Raw genomic sequence first — 24,471 nt, forward strand, 5'->3', positions numbered from 1 at the left:
TCATCATCATCATCATCATCATCATCATCATCATCATCACCATCATCATCATCATCATCATCATCATTATTATTATCATCATCATCATCATCATCATCATCATTATTATTATCATCATCATTATTATTATCATTACTATTATTATTATTAATAATAAGAAGAAGCAATTAAACCTTTTTTTGCCAATTATTGTATGGTATCCTGACGTAGAGAGCGCTAGACCGAGACCAATTGAGCCAGCAAAAATGGTGCATGCACGGATAGCTATAGAGGAACAACGACCGATGCCCGATATGTGTAATTTGATACCAAAACACACGAACAGCTTTCGGTGCGCACCTGTGTGTTTCAGGAAGTGGAGTTTTGGTTGTGCTCGGCGATAAATTTAAGTCATGTTTGATGTAATTTCTCGAGTTTGGATCAATATGGCATGTTCTAGAAGGATTATAGCAGGACTTCTGGCAATTTTTTGTAAGTACCCAACCTCAATTTTCGCAAACTGTCTAAGAATTTTCAAAGAAAGTTCGAACAAGCAAGTTTATAGCCGAGGCCCCTCGATCATCATTGGTGTCAATACAATAACCCCTCAGTCAATGAATGGGCTGAGTGAATGGAAGAGCGTGGCTTTTCAACGGCCTTGTAGTTGTTGTGAAGCCAAGTCGTTCGGCTTGGTTGGGTGTTGACGGGCGGTCGCGTGGCTGGCTGGCGGCTGTGTTTTTTCGAATGTTGGTGAATTAATTGGTGTGCATGTGTGCTGGAATTTGCCCTGTAATTTGTAATTCACCACGGGTGCCTTCAAGGTGAATACTATTGCAGGGGTTTATGTTGTGATATTCACCATGCTTTGCTATTGGAAGACAATGTCGTCTAACAGACTCTAAGAACTAGGGCCTACATGTATATAATGTAGTTGGAAATTTTCACTGGATAAAATTATTTTATAATGTGTTTAAACAGGTGATTCAGTTTGAAAATTCCCTTTCTTAGCATGAGGAAGATTGATGATGCGTAATGATGGTGTCTGCATGGTGATGATGATGATAATGTGGTGGTGATATATTACCGAAGAAGATTAATTGATATTGGTGATTATATTGGCGACTAAAACTTCTAAATTTTGTTGGTGAGTCTTACTAAATTTAATGAGTTTTTGTGACAGGAAAGTGGTGAAACATTGTCCACGGATACCCGAAAAATTAAAACCGTTATCCGTCCACTGGGGCGGAAACCGTTCGGATATCCGTGGCAGTACTAGTGATGATTATGATATTAATTATTATGTATTATATTGCTTATGTTTTTTACTTGAAAATCTTGGGGGATGTCTACTCCCCTGCCGCCCCCCTCATTGCGCCTCCCCTATATGATTGTCACGGGGATAGTGAACTGATGTTTCTCAGTGTATTTTCAAGTATATACCCCCTCCTCTTTCTTTCCCTCTCTATCTTTGCCCCCTTTATTTTAGGAGGCCAAATGATATAGGGCCTGGGCTTTTAGGGATGAATTCTCTTTTAGCTATGCATTTTGTCTTCATCATCATCATCAGCAGCATCACAATCATTACCCTCACCCGCAATTTCATCAACACCAAAAACATCAACCTCATCACCAACATTGTCATCCTCATCATCATCACCATCATCATCATAACCATCAACACCATCATCAACATCATCACCATCAACCTCAGCATCATCACCATCATCAACCTCAGCATCATCATCATCACCATCATCAACCTCAGCATCATCCTCGTCACCCTCCTCCTCATTATCCTCATCATCATACATCCATCTATCTATCCATCCATCCATCCATCCTGCTCCTCATACCACCACCACCACCACCATCATCATCATTATCCTCCTCGTTGTCTTCATCCTCTTCGTACTCCTCATTATCATCAGCCGCTAGCCATCCTCAGTACAGTAAAAATAAATAAATTATTGTTTCGTTATACAAGACACATTTTGATTACTAAATTGCGGTCTCGATGAATACATTCATTTTGTAAAAGAATCATGACCTACCCACTTTCTCAATTTTATGCTCGGCGAATGTTTTACTTCATTCATCATAACAAATATTGATATTACAAATATTCCGAGATATAATAGAAATAACTTAGATCGAATTTTTAGAGCGTTAATGGTATTGTTTAACTTTGTGAGCAGCCGATTTAAAAAAAATTCTCAAACCAAGATGAAACATGTGTACAAGTGCATGTATTAGAACTAATAAACCCTGAAAACAACCATTATTGAGAATGAAAAGCTATAACTACAAGGCAAACCCCGATTTTGTAAATAGGCGTCTTATAGACACCTAAATAGTACACATAAGTGTATGGGATGAAATTAAGATGGTGTTTCCGGTCACTTTATATTTCAATTTTTGAAGCACTAAATAATTATTTTCGAACGCAATTTTTTCTGGGCTTCATTTTTTTAACATAATCACAGACACAGGTGACAAGTGTGACCTTCTAGCTCAGATTTTTTTAAAGTCAAACCAATGTTAACCAATCACTTTAAATAAAAAAACTTTCAAAGTGCTTTACCAAATTTAGAAGAAGATGAAATTACAGTATGCACATATCCTAGTAATATGCAGTTGCAGACGACGACAACGAAAAGGAACAAAATGATTTCCAAATTATGGCGAGAGCAGCTTGCTTGGAACGAGTCGAGTGAAAACATTCGCCAATCGATCGATTATAAAAACATTATTTTTATCCGCAAGGCCCATGGACATATCCATGCAAGGCCAAATGCTCTGCTTCTTAAAGGTCAACTCCACCCCAGAGAGATGTTGATTTAAATCAAAATAGAAAAATCAAACTAGCATAACGCTGAAAATTTCATAAAAATCGGAAGTAAAATAAGAAAATTATGACAAGTTTGGCTAATTTTTCACAAAACAGTTATGCACAACTCAGTGATATGCAAATGAGTGAGTCGATAATGTCCCTCCCTCTCTATTTCTTTTGTTTTTTTTAAGTTGTTTAAATATTTCAATTTTTACAGATTCGGCCATAAGGACCAACTTGACTGAACCATAAATTGATTAAAACAATTGTATTTCCACATGTTTAGGAAGGAAGAAATCTTTGTTTCACAGGAGAATGATGAAAAAACTAGAATATTTCATAATGAAATACAAAAGAAATAGCGAGTGAGTGACGTCATCACTCCCCTCATTTGCATACTGACCAGAATGTGCACACATCTGTTTAGTGAAATTAAGCGAAACTTATTTTACATGCGATTTGATACAAATTTCAGTGTTATGCTTGTTGGATTTTTCTCTTTTTATTCACATCATCTTTTTTGTTGGGGGTGGACTTGTCCTTTAAAACTGCTCCCAGCTAGTGATTCGGTTATTATTGTTTTGCTTGGAGATGATTTATTTACGTCTATATTGAGGGGACTTTCTGGGGATGATTTTGTCTCCCAGATCAGATGATGTTTATGTCAATACTTCAATAGGATAATTCGTTTTTAAATGCAAATAATTTCTGGCAGGCGGGCCTGGGGCGAAGGGGGTGGTAAAAGGGTCGTATCTTTTCACTTTTTCCAGGGATTCAATGTTTTTGCTTTTCATTTGATATTTTGACATATACATGTACATGCTAGTTTTACGGTATAATAAAGAAGTCAGTAGAAACAGTCCCGACAGTAGTCGTCTGAATAATAAATAAACTTAATTGAAATATGAAAAGATTTCTTTTTTAAATCTCATTCTTGAAGTTGGCATGTAATGGATTATAATTACATTCTATTCAGAGCAAAGGTGGTGGATATGGTATGTTGGCAATTCATCATGTTCATCTACTGTCAACTCGTTGACGCACCACATGGTCTACATGCCCTTCCGTCCATTAACATTTCGTCTAACAACCTTCTGGCCCAATAACCATTTGGTCCAATCATCACTTCGTCTAATCACCATATTACGCCTATGACCATTTCGTCTCATAACCAGTTGGTCTAATATCTATTTCATTTCCATTCATTTTTGCAACTTTAACAATAAATTATACAAAAATATATGGACTAAATGGCTATTGGACCAACTGGTTATTAGACAAAATGGTGATTGGACGAATTGGCTTATTGGCATTGGATGAGTTGGAAATAAAACCTTGGATAATATGCTGATGGTATTGGTGATGATACTGTTGTTGTTTGTGGTGATGATGATTAGGAAGAGGAAGCTGATGGTGGTCGTGGCGACAACGATGTCGATTATAATGCTTGTGCTTGAATTAAAGGACAAGTCCACAAAACAATTATTTGAATAAAACGAGAAAAATCCAACAAGCATAACACTGAAAGTTTTATCAAAATCGGATGTAAAATAAGAAAGTAATGACATTTTAAAGTTTTGCTTTAATTTCACAAAACAGTTATATGCACATTCTTGTCGGTATGTTAATGAGGAGACTGATGACGTCATCCACTCACTATTTCTTTTGTATTTTATTACATGAAATATTCTAATTTTCTCCTCATTGTCAAGTGAAACAAAGACTAATTCCTCCCTATACGTGTTGTATTAGCATGGTTTAATACTATATGGTTCCGTCAAGTCGGTCCTTATTGTCAAATCTGTAAAAAATGAATGAATGTATAATTCAAACAATAAAAAAAAAAAGAAATAGTGAGTGATGGACATCATCGACTGTCTCATGTACTCTCACTGAGTTGTGCATATCACTGTTTTGTGAAAAATTAGCGAAACTTTAAATTATCATAACTTTCTAATTTTACGTCCGATTGTGATGAAATTTTCAGCATAATGCTTGTTTGATTTTTCTCTTTTTATTCAAATCAACATTTTTCTGGGGTGGACTTGACCTTTAATATAACACCGCGGAAGAGGATGAGGGTAATTTGTTTTCCCATTTACGATTTATTACATATAACATGGCGCACTTTGCTCTCGTACTCAAGCGCACACAAGACTATTCAGCCCATAATGTGCTCATTCGAAAATGCAATTAAGTCATTCTAAAAATTATATTTTCATTGAAGACAAATAGATGAAGAAAAGAAAGCAAGATGTATGGAGGCAAATTTAAAAATGAGAAAGGAATAAAGGCCATACGGCCTGTAGGCAGAAGTCCAATAGAATTAAGATAGGAAATGGTTAATGAAAGAAACAGGGGCGGATTCACTATTTTTCGAAGGGGGGTGCACACATTTTCCCGAGGAAAAATTTGACGAGCAAAAAACATTACATTACAAATTTTGATTGTGCCTCTCAAGGGGCGGGGGGCACGGCCGGCTGTGCCCCTCCCCCTGAATCAGCCAGAGGAACGAAATAAGAAGCGTGAGAGAGAGAGAGAATGAGGAAGAATTATATTACATTATTGTATATTCATTGCTATATTTATTAGCCATCATATACTGTTTGTCCATAATTATATCCCATATTTTGAATGTAGATTGTGCATCGTTTTTTCTGTGGTCGTTGTTGAATACTTCCCTGTCTGTTGTCATCTTTTTTTTCCTAAATATGGTAGAATGCGCACTTCGCTGTCTGGCGAAACAAAAACCACAACATTATAACTGCCCGTTCTGTCCTCATACAAAGGTTTATATGAGGAGGGGGTGTATTATTGTTTCTTTGCTTGCAGCTGCGACATCGTTACAATAGGCACCTTTCTTTCGTGTTGTCATTGAAAATCATGCGGAATATTTTGATGATTTTTTTTCTTCAAATTCATATCGGGGAGGGGGGGATGATCTTCGTACATTATTGTTCTGTTGTTGCAAAAATGTTTTTACACCACTGGACCTCTGGCTTGATCCCCTTCCTACACAGCAAAAACTGTGGTGTTAACCGATGTACATAGAGGACCACACCAGTTATTTTACACCGGTGTTAAATTGGTGGAGTTAGTTTTACACCTATAGGTGTTATTACAACACCTTTGGTTGTTACATTTACACTCTTTGGTGTTATGTTCAATCTTTAGGGTGTAATTTTAACACCTCAGGGTGTGGTCCTCTATTTACACCAATTGGTGTCAGTTTTAACACCACAGTTTATACAGTGTACACACTACTTGAATCAGCACCACTACAAAACACTATCGCTAGGGTGTTTGTTTTGTAACAATCGGTTACTTTCTTATTTGGACCAAAAATGGGGAAACCCCAATTATTTCTTTTATAAGTTTGTTGGCGCCTTGTCAATGCAATATGGTAGCTCAATCATGACGTTAATAATTTGTAGTAAAACTTTGATCGGCAAGATAAAACAGATTATAATTACTTTTTTTCATATCACATGTATTGTCATAAATTAAATAGACCTTTTTCACAGTGCTTCATCATCTCCCGTCTTTCACAAGTATTCTATCAGTAATGAACATTCAGTTGTCATCGTGGTGATCATATTGATCTGCATGAACATGGTGATAATGATCATGATGGCGAGAATAAGGACAGACCACCTAATTCGTCCACATGACGAATTAAAATCTATTTTTTCGTTTGTTGTTGTGAGTTTATGTAGGGTGGCGCTCCAGAGGGGGTGGGCGTGCATCCCTTAGAATATTGAATTTTGTACAACAGCTTTCAGGAAAGGGTCGCACCCCCCCTCTTGCTCATGTATAAATATGTATAAAGATATGTGTGTTCTTTAAATTAATTTTGCCAAGATCATGAAGATTTCGACGTTTTGTCATAGTTGCTCCGGTTATCTAAAAAATAATGTGAAAATATGATATACATGTATTTTTAAGGATTCAACTTGGTTGGTATCGGCTTTGCTTTTCGTTATCAAGGTTTATGCGTGACTCTTCCTCCTTACCGTGATCATGTTTAGAAGGGTTATGTTTAATACATAAACCGTGAATAAATATACTCAACGATGTTTAATGGCCCAGAGAACGCGATGTTTGCTAAATGAGTCATGCGATGGCTTGATTATATAGGTTTGATTCTACGATTATGAGCAAGTTCGTATTTTTGTGACAGTAGACATGCAGGCAATGCTTAAATCCTAACGAAAAGTTTGTTGTTAAAATACAAGAAAAAGTAGGCCCCTGATTAAAAAAAATTAATGAAGGTTCGAGGAAATTTAATTGAAGATTAAGAAAGTAATTGGAATTTTAATTTTTTTTATTTGTGATGTCATAAACGAGTATATAGCTGTCCCATATGTCATGTAATAGAAAATGCATGAATTTCAATTTTTTAATGGTCCGCGATGACTGAATTTTTCTCTCTCTCTCTCTTTCATGAATGGGTGTGAATTGATTTTTAAAGCATTATGCAAAAGAAAATTCACCAGACATGCAAATTATAAATGATCAGTTATTCCCCCGTCGAACCTTTCCGACATAGCAGTACGAATAAGTTAACGCAATGAATGCAACGTTAAACGTATATACATCTATCTCCATTGGGAAATTAGGGCCCTATATCTACAACATCTAAGCTGGTCTGTCGTGGGGGGGGGGGTAGATATAAATTTGATTGAATTTCTGGTATTGATTTGAATAAGATTTCGATCTTTTTCAATTTTAAGCAAAATTCATTCAGCCAGAAAGAGGCAAAAATTTGTGTTATGTCATGTGATTGCTGGAATGATTGGGAGAAGGGTTTGGGGTGCGACAAAATGTATAAAACATAGGCCTACCATTGTAATTTACTGCTATGTAAACAGTAAATAGGACAGATTACACGACTTTTGATTATTTTAGTGGATCCATTCATTTCACAGAACTTGGTAATGTTTATGATGATTTGCTTTTTTATTATTTTGTTTAATTATGCATTGTTTGTATAAGTTTTATTTGCAAATGTCATTGTAATATTGATTACGAATATCTGATTTTGTTCTATTGGAAATAAAATTGAACCAAATTTGAAATTAAAAAAACACAGTAATAATGATAATGATAATTAATATTAACACTACTAATGATAATTATAATAACACTAATGAAAAAAATAATGATAATTGTATAATCATACAAAATTTAGTCAAAGAAACTATTGATATGACATACTATCCGTATTTCCATCTCATTTTTTCAATGGCAATTTCGAATATTAAATTTAGATCAGTCGTTTGCTGATTAACTTACCATCTAAATAACAACATGCTTGTCTGAAATATGAGCGATAAATTGATAACAAATATCCCACCACTTTAATATCAGAGTATTAACTACTATTCCCTCGCTATAATTGGACCTTTTACACTGCATAATACACGATACATTTCCATTCCATAAATGCATTAACATAATATATAGCCACTGCCCTATACACGGGGCTTAGACACCAATTTTCTGCTCAGCGCAATTTGTTTCAATCAAAAGGTCATTCCTATTTTTTCTGAGTAGGTATTTTGGATCATAAATGGATTTTTTGCCGAGTCAAATTGAAGCAAAAAGCGAGCAGGAGGGCTGAAACGTGGAGTCTACCAGGTAACGAGAGTGTTCGACACCACACACGACTTTGCTAGATTAATTGGGGGTAATAAAATTATACTGTCGTATAAACCTACATTTTATTTTTAATAGCTTAGTTTGTTTAGGGGCCAAGGCGAATAAATTGGTCTCCATCTTAATTGTCTTGATTTAAAACTCATGTTTCAAGTACGGTTATTACAGTTCATTTCATGTCTGAAAATGCTAATTTTAGAGACAGCTGTTTTCCACTCTTAAAACATTCTATTTAAGCGATGGCATGTGTAATTGGCACTTACAAAAGTTCTATTGAAAATGACTGTAGACTCTTGTAAAAAAATTAATATGATTTTATTATTTCTAGTTGAAAATGACAAGATTTGCATGATTCTAATGCTATTATTGTAAGTGCATCTTTTACACAACTCATCTCTTCAAATTAGATTGTTTTTTAGAGAGCATTTGTCATAATTTTCTGTTATAACTGAAAATGTACAGATTAATTACAAAACGTTTCATTAAATTGTTTTTGGTATACAACATTAATGTACTAGATTCTACACGTCGCGTTAATGACATACACACAAAACAGTCCATTAGATTGTATTCCACACGACGCATCGTGGTAAAGGCGTCTTATTCTATTATTTTAGCTGCAATTGTTTGTTTTATTCATATTTATGTGTACGGTTTAATGTAAATGTATTTGACATTGAGATTAGGTAATGAATTCAATTCAATTGTCGCAATCAACAATGCCTAAAGCTGATATAAGAATATGGCTGGAACGACGAGTTTGTTGGCTCCACTGGGAAGCTTAGAACTTAATTATATAGAGCTTTCACACAAAATATGCATGGGGTTACCAAATTAGTATCAACTCACCTTGAAAACTCAATAATACAGTGCCTCTATAAATCTATGCCCAGAAATAAGTAAATCCCATATACCTTCCTTTAATAAGTAAATCCCATACCCCTTCCTTTAAACGTTTGGCGCCGTCACATCGACATTACACCGACCAAAGTTATAACGTTATTACCAATGACAGAGTCGGTTTGGTTATGCGCCAGTTTCGTTGGTGTGATTCAGGCATGCAGTTTGCCCCGAACCGAATAATAAGCCCGCCATTTCGCAGCGCTCCATTCTTTCACTGATATGATTACCTTGGCAAGGTGAAGCGCGCTTTGCACGGAAATCTCATTATCTTTCTTTTGGAATAGGATTTATTGATTGGATATAATTGTTAGTTATGCATGAACTGTCAGTATACCTCAGCCATAGGTGAACAAGATGTGATGCTTCAGTCACATTAATCAGACTCCAAACCGACTGGTGATCTGTCATGGGTAGTAATGTAATATGGTCGATCCATAGAGCTATAATGTAATAGCTCCATGGTCGATCTGGGGCAATGTGACTGCTCTGGCATGAGACACGAAAGGTGGATTTATAATGTATGACATGGGATTCAGTAAACGTGATGTATGATCACGAAAGATAGGTATACGACTTTTTCTTTTTTTCAGAGTAGAACAATATACTCTAAAAACGAATCAGTAAAAAATGACTAGTTAATAGGGTCAGTTCGGTGCAATTGTTATTCTAGTAATATTTGACTATTTTCTAGTCGTGTTTTACGAGAACAGAGTTATTTCTGACTAGAATTTTATGTCAGAAATGTGATAATCAGTGATTGATCAGTTGCACCTAGCTGATTACTGGTCTAGTCAATTTGACTAATTTGTTTTAAGAGTGTATGGTAGAAATTATTATCCATTTCCTTTGAAAAAATAAGAAATGCAGATTAAGGAGATCTTTTAAATGAGCATATAACGGAATGAAAGAAACGGTGTATCAACAGATAAATAATGAGTGAATGAATGTATGAAATTGAATTATTGAACTGCCCGTCGTCACTCGGTCACGGAAGAACTAGATGTAAGGAAGAATGGGTTGATTTTTTTTGGGGGGGGGTTGCCCTGATAAAATCCTTCATATTCCTTTGCTTAGATTTTTTAAATTCATTTAGGGGACCCAATCATAGCTGTTTAAAGAGAGGGAGAGAGAAAGAGAATTAGTGGGATAAGGGTCGGGGGCGAGAGAGGAAATGGGTTAGAGGGAATAGAGGGGATACCCATCTCCAAGGGTAAAGCTATCTGTGAATTACAGTGACATCAATTGTTAAGCCGTAAATCAAATGCGAGTCTGTGACCCAAATATAGTCAAGACTAGTTACACTGAGAGAAGAGCTTTATTTCAACATCAACTTGAACTTAATGCAGCTTTTGCCTTGAGCAGCATGGTAGAAAGTGACGGCATCGATCGGCTATTACAGGAAGGTAAATGGAATCAGGGGGTTGAACACTGAAGAGAGGGGTGGGTGTGGGTGGGGGTGTGGGATAGACAGACAGAAAGAAAGATAAAGAAAGACGGACTGGGAAGAGCATGGGATAGACAGGGAGAGAGATTTAAAAGGCAGATAAAAGAAAAATCTGGGCCCTTGCTTAAAGGTCAAGTCCACCTCAGAAAAATGTTGATCCGATTTTGATGAAATTTTCAGTGTTATGCTTGTTGGACTTTTCTCTTTTTATTCAAATCAACTAATGGTTGGGGTGGACGTGTCCTTTAAAAGGTAGATAAAGAAATATCTGGGGCCCTTGCTTAACACAAAGCTTAATAAGCAATCATCGTAGAACAGTTTTTTCTTCAATAATAATTGATTGCATTGTGACTACAATGTACAATCAATCGTGGGAATCAAGCGTACGATTCATCACTAACATTTGTGTTACGAGATTCTGATGTCATTGTTTCATTTTTCCATTCATATCATTTATGTACGTTTTTCATTACACAACAAAATTATGGTGATTACCTTTAGAGGGGGAGAGGGGCATGCTAAAAATATAATTCCAAACCCAACTTCACCTACTACCAACTTATTACAACATTCGCAACTTGCAGGAGGATTGCCATAAGGAAATTACTTGAAAAGGGAATGGTTGAAGCATGGACCCTACTAATATTGAAGAGAGTATAAATTGGAGAGGGAAGGATGAAGGGGGGGGGGAAGTAGGTTATGGGAGAGAGAAGAAAAGACACAAAATATGGTACGCCATTATGCGATTATGCTTTGCAAAAGAGGCGGCCAGCCCATTTTGAGGTATATATTCAGGCTTTGTTGATTCCAAAGTCCGTCAGAGCTTTCGTGACATTTTGTTTGACATTTAAATGGTGGAATCAAATGCGACATTTATGCCAGCATTAATGCTACCCCGGGGTCTTTCTCCTCGCGGAAAGGTAACCAATCTGCACTTTGTACGACCTCGTGTACTCGTGAGTGAACGTGTTTAGGTGAATAATGGTCACCAGTCCATGTATAAGACGTCCGAATGTTCAAAACTGCATAAAATTCCTCTCACGAAAATGATTCCTCAGGAAAATTATCAACAGCCTTTAGGTTATGAGATAAAGCTATAATTCAAAGCACTCATATGTGGCTCACTTCATGAAACAGACAGTAGGCCATGTGCACCATTTCGAAGCATATAGGCCTATGATGTTTTCGGTCCCTCGTGTTAATAACAAAAACGAATTGCCTTATTTGGTATACTTTCCGAATATTAAAAAGCTGTGAAGTTTTGCAAAATAAATATGAGAATTAGATTGGCTCTCGAATGTTTTAAAGTATATTTGTGATCTATACGCCTACCTCTTTTTATTTATACCCTTTTATTATTATTATTTGTAAATGATAACGCAGTATACACTCGTTATTCCGAATGTTCATTATTCCGAAAGTTCGTTATACCTAATGATCGTTATTCGTTATTCCAAATGTTGCTTTTTCGAACGATCGTTTTACCAAAGAAAGTTCGTTTATCAGACCATGAAAGAAGGTTGGTTATTCAAAAATAACTCATTAACAATATGAACTTTGCCATCAGTGGCGTAACAGGCGGGGGGGGCAAGGGGGAGAAAGAAAGGGATAGAAAGGGGAGGGAAAGAGGAAAAGGAAAGGATGAAAAGGAAAGGATGAAAAGGAAAGAGAAAGGGGAAAGTGGAAAGAAAACAAAGACCCCAACCGCATAGCACTGCCGTATACGAGTATGGAAGGGGTGGGTCATGGTCCGAAAAGTTCTACCAAGAAAAAAGGAGGAAAGAAAAGCAAAGGAAAAGTGTAGGATATGATTTCATTTTTTGAATATAATGTCAAAAAATATCCCATAGTAAGATTCTCATGAAAAGGTGATTTTTTTTCTTGCTCGCTTCGCTCACTCGGGACTTAATTTAAGCAGCTTTTTAGCACATGCGCCATACTGTGCCCCTCGTTTTTTTTTTTGGTTTACTCTGCACGCTACTGCCGCAAGTAATCCTGTTCACAGTGGCGTACAGACCACAAAAAAAAAAGGAATGGAAAGAGAGAAGAGTGAAATATATTTTCTGGATATCATATCAAAATATATTACAAAATTGGATTTTAGTATTAAAAATGTCAAAATTTTGGCTCGCTTCGCTCGCTCGCAACTCCTTTTTTTAAAGAAAAATTCTGCCTGATACGCAATGTCTGGCCCTCTCAAAATTGTCGCCTCATTACACCATTACGCCTGTTCATACCATGATATGACCGGTAAATTTTTGGCTCTTGACCCCCCCCCCCCCGGCCACCGATCCCTGTTACGCCGCTCTTTGCCACTAGCGGATTTCCGAGCCTTCCGAACATGCCGAATAACGAATCTTATTCGTTTTTGGAGTATTAATCCTTTCGGAATAACGAACTACAATCGATTAAAATGCACATTTTTTAACTTCCTTCTTTCTTCCACCCCATCCCACTTTCCCCCAGGTCTGTGCTATGATGACGTAACCGCCCTCTCACGGACTGTCGTATTCAAGGGAAATTCAGCCGAGCTCGAATGCCAAGTCGACGGCGCCGTCATCACCATCAATTGGATGAAAGGAGACGACATCGATACTGCGATCACAGTGGCATCGTTTATTGATGGCGTTCGCGAGGGAAGCGACGGTGGTCGTATCTCGATGTCGCCGTCCCGGTCGCTGGTGATCAATGACGTCGGGATAGAGGATGAAAGCACGTATTTTTGCGTCGTCATGTTGACGTCATCAAGCAACGAGGAGGTGATTGAGACGGAGTTAGTGGTTGCAGGTAATGATAGATTTATTTGAATAAAGACATTATGGAGTCGCCGAAAGCCGTGATTTTGTACAGGATATTTTTCTCACGTTTATCATTCCAAATGATCACACCGAATTTTATAATAAACATATTCTTAGTGTCGCCCTTTAAATTGTTTCATCCTATACGTTTTAACGAGAAATTACCTTAAGAGGGGGCTTATGAGGCTTCAGTGTCATAAACATTTGAGGAACGAAACCATCTCCTTCCCTCAGATCAATTTTCTTGAGTTCGGATTGTAAAGACTGATCATTACATCAGCATATTTACTTACCTCTGAATTGTGGAAATAAGTGAAATTGCAATTGAACAAATTTCCTTTGAAGGTAGTGTTATTAATTAATGTTTCTCTTAATCTGCGTGGAAGTTCATTTTCAACATTCAATAGGTAGAAAAGTAGGCCCGTGTAAAGCAGCGAGATCATAGCACTGAAATTATGTAACACTTTATTGTACAGTTGAAAGTGGGTTCATCATTAATCAAGAGAACAAACACCGGAAGTCACCTTCCTTTCATCACCACTGTTCTTTGTAAGATGGTATTTGCTTTTCATGCATTTTATGCAGAATAATTTTTTTGTTAAATTGGAATATTTGAAATTGGCGCCAAATAAAGCATAGCGTATAAGCCTATTCTCACAATATCATATTTATTTTTGTACCTTTATGCATGATCACATATTTTTATTTCATGATGTAGTGCCCCCTGCGGAGCCGTACCCTGACATCGTGTTGCTCGAACCGACATCTTCCCCATCAACAAACGCATCTTGTCAGTACACCATACCACAGGGCACGCAATACAGATTATCATGCGAGGTTGCTAGCTTCAGGCCATCCGTCGAGTTACTCTGGTTCGTCGACAACGTATACGAGCGCGGAGCACCGTTGAAGTTTGCCGACAATCCAGACGGAACTAAGGACGTGTATGGTAGTCTTGATGTGACAATGGGTGCTTCAAATATGGAATTTAGATGCGAAGTAAACGGCGAGGCTATACCGGACCCACCTCGGACAAACACAGCTCTAGTGTGCTCGATTCCAGGCGCATCTGGCGGTAATTATCTGTTTACCATATTGAACAAAAAATACTCTTGGATCAAATTCCTTTCTTGTGCAAACAAATTTAGCTATGAATAAAATCATTTGGACTTTGATTCCCCTTGAACGCCTAGGTAGAATCTAGGCCTACATTTACTTCTATTTTCAAGGAATTATTTGCTAAGAACAAATCAAATTAATGCGTTTGTTGTTTTCCGCTTTTAACTTTGTCAATATATGTATAATATTGTATGTCTTCCATCTTAATATTTTACTTTATCAATATTGAGAGGAACCAGCTAGTAACAGTAATAGTAGTAACAAAAATATGTGTAGTAGAAGTAGCAGGTGAGTAGTAGTAGCAGTAGTAGTAGTAGTAGTAGAAGTTGTATAGTAGAAGAAGTAGTAGTAGTAGTAGTAGTAGAAGTAGTAGTAGTAGTAGAAGTAGTAGTAGTAGTAGTAGTAGTAGTAGTAGTAGTAGTAGTAGAAGAAGAAGAAGAAGTAGTAGTAGTAGTAGTAGTAGTAGTAGTAGTAGTAGTAGTAGTAGAAGTAGTAGTAGTAGTAGTAGTAGTAGAAGAAAGTAGTAGTAGTAGTAGTAGTAGTAGTAGTAGTAGTAGTAGTAGTAGTAGTAGTAGAAGTAGAAGTAGTAGTAGTAGTAGTAGTAGTAGTAGTAGTAGTAGTAGTAGTAGTAGTAGTAGAAGTAGTAGTAGTAGTAGTAGTAGTAGAAGTAGTAGTAGTAGTAGTAGTAGTAGTAGTAGTAGTAGTAGTAGAAGTAGTAGTAGTAGTAGTAGTAGTAGTAGTAGTAGTAGTAGTAGTAGTAGTAGTAGTAGTAGTAGTAGTAGAAGTAGTAGAAGGAGAAATAACATCATGCCCCCCCCCCCTTCCTCAACACCTCCAGAGATTTCGAGTCCTTTTCTGGTAAAATGAGAGATAGAACTTCAAGGCAGTCCCATTATCTATTTATAATGTGTCATTGATCAGAGTCGAAAACTTTGCAGACAAGAAAATAATTATGATGCTTTGGTTACTTTCTAATTACGATGAGTTAAGATATTTATGTGTAAAAATTGATATGATTTCAATTTGTTTTATTGTGCCAGGTGGAGGAAATAACACTACAACTATTATTGTAGTAGTGGTAATCGTCATTGTATTGATAGCTGCTGTTATCGGGATTGCATTATGGATGAGAATATGTGAGTATGACTATTCTTCATCATCACCACCACCATGATCATCATTGTCGACATCATCATCATTAATATTGTCATAATCATCATCATCACCATCATCATCATTATCATTGTCATAATCATCTTTATTATCACCATCATCATCACCATATTTGTTATCATCATCTTTATTATAACCATCATCACCATCGTCATCATTTTGATTATCACCATCAATATCATCATCATCATCGCCATCATATTTATTATCACCATCATCTTTATTATCATCATTACATCACCATTGTCATCATCATCATCATCATCACCATTATCATCATCGTCACCTTCATCCTCCTCCTCTTCATCATCATCACCGTCATCATCTTTATTTTCACCATCATCACCATCATCGCCATCATCATCATCATCTTTATTATCACCATCATCACCATCATCATAATCATCATCATCCTCACCATCAATATCATAATCATCGCCATCACATTTATTATCACCATCATGTTTATTATTATCATCATCATCATCATCATTGTCACCATCATCTTTATTATCACCATCATCATCACCTTTATCCTCCTCATCGTCATCACCGTCATCTTTATTATCACCATCATTATCATCATCATAATCATCATTATCATGTAGCAATCATAATCATCATCATCACCACCACCATAATTATCACCCTGTAATCAACAAAAAGACATAATCATCGCTTCCCTCGCTGCTTTGCATAAATACTTTGTCTTTTCTTTCTCCTCTCATTACAGTCTCCTCAGTTTCTCGTATTCGATTGTAATTTTCTTCTTTATTTCGTTTCTTAATGTGGAAATCGTGAATATAATGTTCCTACTATAAGACAATATTGTGAAACACAAAGGACGCATCGGTGCATTTATGTTGCCGTTACCAATTCAAATTTATGATTATTATTGTGAAGACGCTTAGCTTTTAAATGCCATTTCTTTGTTTTTAAAGTTTTCTTTTCTAAAGTATGTTAATGTTAATTCATATGAGGATTATCATTCTAACATTGTTGTACTCTCAATTTTCGTCTAGTGATAAAAGACACAATGGTCCGTTCAAACTACAGTAAAACTGTTAGTGCTGATGGTAAGCACTTTTAAAAATTTATTTTTTGATATTCAAATCACATCTACAGTGCGTATCAAAAAAAAGTTTACACTTTGAAAAAGCCCTGGGAATTAAAAAATATACAACATGTGGGTAATTTTTTCACATGTAATCCTGGGTTTGGGTCTTATCTATCTAATGAAAGTAAAAGTTTTGACAGAATGTTACACTTGTTAGAGCACTGTCCATATTTGTAAAGCTCGCAGAACTCTGTTTGCGCAGAAATGCTCGTTTTCACGCTGTGTCAAGGGGAAAGGGCAAAATCAAACTTACCCTGCGAAACATTTCTCATACATTTCCCTTGCACTTTTAATCGATTGAAATAAAACAGATACATTCCAGCATTTTGTAACAATTTTGCAACCCAAATTGAAATTTGAACACTTAGTAAGCACAACCTTTACCCTTTTGTGCCAGCTGGATCTGAGGACATAACTGAATTTGAACAAAAGTTTATATCAAACATCTCCAGCATTTTTCACTAAGTTTGTGTCATTAAAGTGGGTTTACATTTCATTTTTAATTTGATACTTGGCAATGTTTCCTCCACACTTTTCCCAAGCTTTACAATGATTAAGAAAATGAAAATGAAGCCTTAGGCATTTCATGTAAATCACAGCTCAGTGTAAAGCAAATATCGTCAAGATGGCCTTGGTGTGTGGGGGAGTGGGGTGGGGCGCAATGCACTCTTCGAAGTGTTTTGGGCAAGGAAACAAGTTTAAAAAAAGTAAAAGATATCATCAAATCAATTTACTAGTTAAATTCCACGTGTTCTTCATGATTAAGGTATACTTTTATTCGCATAACTATTTCCAAGTTCTGCGCAAATCATTTTTCACTAACTTTTCAAAAGTAAGTGGTGGTCACTCAAGCGGAAATATTTTTCGACAGTTATATCGTCATTGCTTAAATGAATCTGTACCAATGTTAAAATGTGGAAAAATCCTTAGGATATTACAAATATATAATTTTACAGGATTATTTCTAAGTGTAAACTTTTTTTGATACGCACTGTAGTAATTAATTTATATGATTATTATTTATTTTGTGTCATAAGAAATTGTTAATGTCATTAATGTATGTAAATTAATTTTATTCATTAGTATATCTATTTGAGTATTTATTAATTTTGTTTAATTGGTTATTTCTAATCTGACAAGTTTTTTATAATCGTTATTTTTTAAATGATAGTTCCTTGAAGAACAGGATTGTATTGTTTTTGTTTTATTTTTGTTAATATGGGAAGACGTTATTTAATTGTCTTAATCTTTATGTTTGAATTTATGTAGACCTACAGCATATATTACATCTTGGGGGAAAATGCTATGCCTTACAAGAAAGTAGTCAGGAATTTAACTGGAATTATAAGGCACGCATAATTATAGACCAGTGCTTGATGAACGCTTCACGACTTAACAAAAGAAAATCAAAACAAAACATTTAAGTAATTCTTTACAGAATGTCACGAGAACTGTTTTTTCTGTCTTCGTCGTATCTCGGAAGTTTTGTTTCACACCCTGAAATAAATAAAATGTCAAACACTGCAAGGATTTGATTATGAGATGGGGAGAGGTATTTATATGTATTGAGAGCAACATAAAAAAATTGTATTTTTTCTTTAATTAGACGACACACCATCGCGAGGACGAATGTCAAACTTCTGTCACATTTGTTTTGCGACCTGCTGCCCATGTACGGTAAGGGACGACGAAATCGATGCGGAAACACAGAGGAGAAAAAAGACATCGTCATCACAGCCGAGTGACGAGAGAGAAAAGAAACGGAAAGCGCCATCTGCTGGTAGGATTTTGTACAGGTTTTATGCTGATAAGTTAGACAAATTTGAAAGTAATGGTCAATAAAGACTTTCAAGAGGTGTGGAATAATACAAGTTGATCCGCATGATATCATTATTTACAATTACTTGTAAACATTTTGGGGAACAAGTTATAAAAATAAGGGACAGTATGTTTTTGTAGGATTGTGACAAATCCATATGAAACACTGTTTTTAAGGAAGCTAAATATAAGCCTATTGTGTAACACGATTCTTCTAAACCCCTGTATAAATACCGGTAATCAATATTTATTATATGCAGATAATCATAGAATCAATTATACATCCGTGTTTTAAATTATTCATCAATACCTTTTTATTTGGTATTTGATTTTGTATTTGTATTTTGATAATTGATTCATTCGTTTCATATAGCTCTGCATAATTATGTAATGATTGTCATAAAATCAACAATATGTTGCATTTCTATTTTTCTATTGTAGCATTAAAAGCAAGAATTCAACAAAATCGTAAGAAGCAGAGTGGAAAGTCTGGAGAAGAAAACGGTAATCAGTTACCTTCAGATAAACCACATGAACATTCTCCTATGCTTGGTAAGTATTAATCATCACCATTGTTATCAACATCATCATCATTGTCATCATTATCGTCATGACCATCCTTAGCACCATCATCATCATCACTGTCATCATCCTCCTCATCATCACGACCACCATGATCATCATCACTATCTGCACTGTCTTTATCACTATGCTGATGTTGCTACGATGTGACAAACCTTCAGATCGAATAGGATCGGAGGAAAATGAATCTTTTTTTATGGGAGTCAGCGAAAAATAATTTGCAATATTCCAAAGAAATGGGGGATTCATCACGTCCGCGTGCCGTTGTTAGTAGGCTACAAAACCTCACCCCACGACTGCGGGTCGTGTTACTTATCCAGTTTCCCCCACGATTCAAAATCTGCTTTTTCTGATCGGGAAGATAGGCATGAAATTTTGAAAATGTTCAAAATTTCAACCCGATCACGCCGCTCTGAATAAAGTGCCACTGTTACCCCGTCTTCATAACGTTTTTATTACGTTGCTCTCGATTTCAACAGATCCCTTTCCCGCTCTCCGCCGATCTTAAAATGATCGGGACAGATCGGGGTTTTAGATCGTGATAATGGAACGGGGGCTTACTTATATAACAATCATTATCATTATGATCGATATTAGGATTTCGTTGTTTGATACGATCTGGATAGTGTAGGGGTCTAGCTTTAATTGAATAACAGAAACCCACAATTTAACCCTAACAGAAAACCCAAATGAGACGCCAACACCAGTGAATAATAAACCTCCAGGAGCCAGGCCTAAGACGAGACCGATTGATGATGCTTCGGTGGTTATAAGGTAAGTTAACCTGCCTCACCTGATACGACCCGCGACTACGCCACGATCTGACTAAGACACGATCTGACTACGACACGATCCGACTACGAAACAATCAGACTAGGACACTATCTGACTACGACATGATCCGACTAAATGCAATCCACTATACGAGCGGATCATAATTATGAAAAAAAAAGCATCCATTCACAAAAACAATTTTTGCCGTGCTAATCTAAACTTAAAAGCTCATGGTGAAATTGATGACGCTTGCATTATTAATTACACTTTTTTTTTAAAAGTGTTGCTGTTGCTCTTTCCCTTTTCTGATTTAATTTATTTAATTATTGGAAGTTGATGTTACTTGTACAATTGGTCAGTTTTCGAGAATACGTTTTTTCCCCTTATTTATCTACTTCTATAGAGTTCCGCATCAAGCAGCACAAGGTCGTGGAGGGACGAACGGGGTAGCTATGGGTGAAGCAGAGACCGGATTCTGATGACATTAAACTTTGCGACACCGGACATCGATTGATCAGTACTTCTTTTTGTTTTCTTTTAACGTGATCAGAAAATGACTGTGATCCGTCATGATGAATATCCTTCGATGGATAAATTGCCTTGAAATTGACAGTAAGCAGGATCCTGTCTGGACCTTGGCTGGACACAATGGTGCAAAATCCTTCTCCGCTATATGGATGTGACGCGGTCAAGTGCTGTTGCGGGATGACAGACCAAGTGGAGTAGAAAGAGCTTGTCAATTTTTAGAAGTACACTGTAAAGGAGTTTTGACCGCAAATAGGCAGTCCCAATGTTGTTTTCTTGGATGCTTGCGACAACCGGGGAATATTCCTGAGGAACAAATCTTAAGAAAGCTGTTTTGTCAAAGAAGGGTTTGGGCACTTGTTTAATATTTGTGCCAAGTGTTGCCTCCTTGCTTTTAAAGTTTTATGAAGACAGTTTCCCAGTCGTTGTCCAGGCGAGTTGTTTGTCCGAACAAGACGGCAATTTCAGGAACCTTACGATCAATATTTCATAACTTGTAATGTGAGACAATATTACAGTGCCGAAATGTAAACATTATTTCTGTTATTTGGTGCATATATGTTAAGAAAACTCAGATCAAATGTTGTTGTGTTTATCTGCCTAAAGATCAAATCCATCCAAACAAAAAGTTGATTTGAATAACGAGAAAAATCAAACAAGAGCGACGCTGAAAATCTCATCAAATTCGGGTTTCAAATAAAAAAGATATGATTTTAAAAAGGGACCGCGTTCACAGTGGGAAGAACGACATCAGTGTTTTCACCACAAGATTCCCTGGTTTGAGAACCGGCAATGTGTGATCGCATCTCAAGTCTCGCGATTTTTTACTACCTTTTTAAGAACTTTCATCATTTAAGTTTTATATAATATGTACTCAACTCTTGAATGGTTGACAATCTAGTGGTGAATATTTAATTCCGAGTTATCGAAATAATTTTTCCTGATGTTACAATTATACCAACGAATCCGACTCTTAACCGATCAGTGTATGTCATCGGTATTAACGAAACATAAATGGTCGGTCTGGAGTCGGTTTGCCGGTTTGATTGCGATATTTTACAATAACTGTAGTCAAACCGACCGATGGTATGTAATTGAAACTAACGTATTAGGTTCATTTGTGTGACTGTAGCCTTGGACAACATCGACTCTGTTTTCTCCCCCCCCCCCATGGCGCGAAGAAGCGATTAAATGAGGTCATGAAATTTGTTTTTTTTATGTTTTCTTTTTAAATAGTGATACTGCCATTTTACTCATTTTTAAACTCATGGACATTCTCTCTTTGACATCTTGTATTCATACAATGTTTTTATCCGCTAATTATTCAATTTTTAGCATTCAACATCCTTATGCTATTTTTAGAGAATAGTTTAGGAGGTTTTTATTATATTCAAGTGGAATAATTATGCAGCTGAAATTTAATTTGTAAATTACAATGAATTACGTGAGGATAATAAGGCTATTTTCTCATCAGTGCCAACATTTGAAATGTCTCTGTATATAAAGTTTATTCTTCTTAACGTCTTATATATAGTGAGCTACAAAATATTTCCAGCAAGGCTATATTCACTTTCGTTTCTAGAATAGTATTCTGCATATTTCGATTTGCGCTTGATATTTATTTGTATTTTTTTTGTATTTGTATTTGAAAGAAACCCTTTCTGCAACGGACTCCTGTTTTATATGAAATATTGTAGTTTATTGGATTGATTCTCAGGGGCATGGATACCGCGTGGGGGCTGGGGCGGTCGCCCCCCCCCCCGGCCTCTGATTAGTAGTGAGAAAAAAGGGAATTGAAAAAGGACAAAAGGAGAGTATCGAAATCAGGTAAATCATGGTTTTTGCCCATGTATTGTAGATCTCATCTGTAATAACGCTTAACTTCATTTTCATGCAGCAATGATCACTTAATGAAGAGTTAATTTACAGAACTGACACAATTACAAGAATGAACGTTTCACATGAATTTGTTAAAAGAGTGAAATTCACTCAAAACAAGTGAAAGTCATTCTTAATCTAATTCACTCGTTTTTTCTATAAAGAGACTATGATGTAAACATGATATTGTATGTCCTAATCGTGATATTTCTTATTACTGATGAAAATGTGATTGAGTAATAATGAAAATAAAATGAAATAATTGCAGTTATATTACGTTATCAATTTATCAATATCTAGTCCCATGCTACAGTATATACTCTCTGTATGAAAAAAGCTAATCTATTCCCCAATCGCCCTCTCGGAGTAATACAAGGGATCAATCCCTTTGGAGTGAAATGTACATCATTAAGAGTACATTATAGCTCCTTCTGGAGTGACCTGTGCACCGTTTTTAGACCCCAAAAGATTTAAAACTCACTCTCATGATATGTAGATCTCACTGCAATGTGAGTAAGATCAAGTGTGATTGGAGATCAGATTAGCTCTTTTGCATAATTATAGTCACACCTGAAGAATACACAAACCTATTTATTTGTAGAAGTGAGGAGAATATAATCATATAAGAAAGGAGCCAAAATAATTGAGAGCTTTATACGCTATCAGAACGAAACATGATAGTACGTAAACCTATTTGATAAACTCACAAGCCAGTGCAAAACAATTGACATAATCGGTAAATATCAGTCCAATTATATGTAAAAAAGGAATTGGTCATCAAAAGGGATTGCACATGTATTTGAAGTGATATAATTCATTGGCGATACCAGGGAGCAGACCCCCACCCCCCACCCCCCCCCTCTCCTATATTGGCGGCGAGAAAAAAAGGTGTGGACGAAATAATAAGAAAAGGGGAAGGAGAGAAACAAGAAGGAGGAGAGGAAGGTATGTTCCTTTACAATCGGAATTACCATTAATGTATTTTGGGGATGAAATCTATTCTTGGAACAATTTCATCTTCAAATAAGCATTTTCTTCCATTAACGATGATTATGATTATGCAACTTCTTCACAAAGAATAGCAAGAACAGAGAAAACGACATTTTACCAGTGTTGTACATATGGAACGGGGTGGGGGGGGGGGCTTGGATCGCCCCGGGCTTGCCCCCAAGAAAAGGAAAGAAAGAGAGACGGATGAAATATAATATAATTTTCTTAAGATAATGTCAAAATCTATCTCAAAGTTTGATTTTTTGTTACAAAAAAAAATAGTGACAAAATATTTGTTCGCTCGCTTTGCAATCTCACATTAAAAAAAAGAAATTTCCTGATACGCCATCTGGCCTCCTCAAGATTTTCGGCTCATTGTGCCACTGCATTTTACAGTAATCATTTCATGAAAGAGACATGATTGAATATAGTGGGGCTTTTATATTCTACACTCTTAAAATTATATCGGTCAAATTGCGACTTTTTGTGCTACGTCTATATCATATTTCTCGCATACAGGATATCGCGAGTGCATACATGGCATAAGCGCCTGTATCTGTCTACATCCTTTCATTTCCATTCCCCTTTTTTTAGTACAAGAGGATGCAATGCTGTATTCAATTCACAATTTCATGAATAAATAAATAAATATATATAGATAGATAGATAAGAATTTTAATTCGTTCCATCTCTCGATCGGCCAACTATCTTCTTCCATTTCGTTCTTTCTCCCTTTTCCATCATCTTTCTACCATTTTCTTTCCTTCCCTTCTTCCTCTCCAGTTTGGTTTTTTTTTCTTCCCCTTTCTCGCTCTCTCTCCCCCTCCTCTCCTCCCCTCCCCTTCCCCTTTTTGAGGGGTGGTGCCGCAAGGCTCCATCGGCC

General features: G+C 36.3%; 1 protein-coding gene across 2 annotated transcripts; it reads left to right on the top strand.

The window, feature by feature from the left end:
• The first annotated feature begins 305 nt into the window (after positions 1-305).
• On the top strand, positions 306-22,391 carry LOC121419876. Of its 2 annotated transcripts, XM_041614340.1 has the most exons (9): positions 306-471; positions 13,281-13,601; positions 14,331-14,687; positions 15,772-15,867; positions 16,927-16,980; positions 18,628-18,801; positions 19,281-19,391; positions 20,102-20,195; positions 20,599-22,391. In XM_041614340.1, exons 1-9 carry the CDS (start codon positions 393-395, stop codon positions 20,672-20,674), a joined length of 1,362 nt encoding a protein of 453 aa, XP_041470274.1. In that variant the 5' UTR covers positions 306-392; the 3' UTR covers positions 20,675-22,391. The 2 variants fall into 2 exon arrangements, with proteins under 2 accessions (XP_041470274.1, XP_041470275.1); XM_041614341.1 differs by lacking the exon at positions 16,927-16,980.
• The last annotated feature ends 2,080 nt before the right edge of the window (positions 22,392-24,471 follow it).

Source organism: Lytechinus variegatus, chromosome 8 (assembly GCF_018143015.1).
Source record: "Lytechinus variegatus isolate NC3 chromosome 8, Lvar_3.0, whole genome shotgun sequence".
Classification (NCBI taxonomy): Eukaryota; Metazoa; Echinodermata; class Echinoidea; order Temnopleuroida; family Toxopneustidae; genus Lytechinus; species Lytechinus variegatus.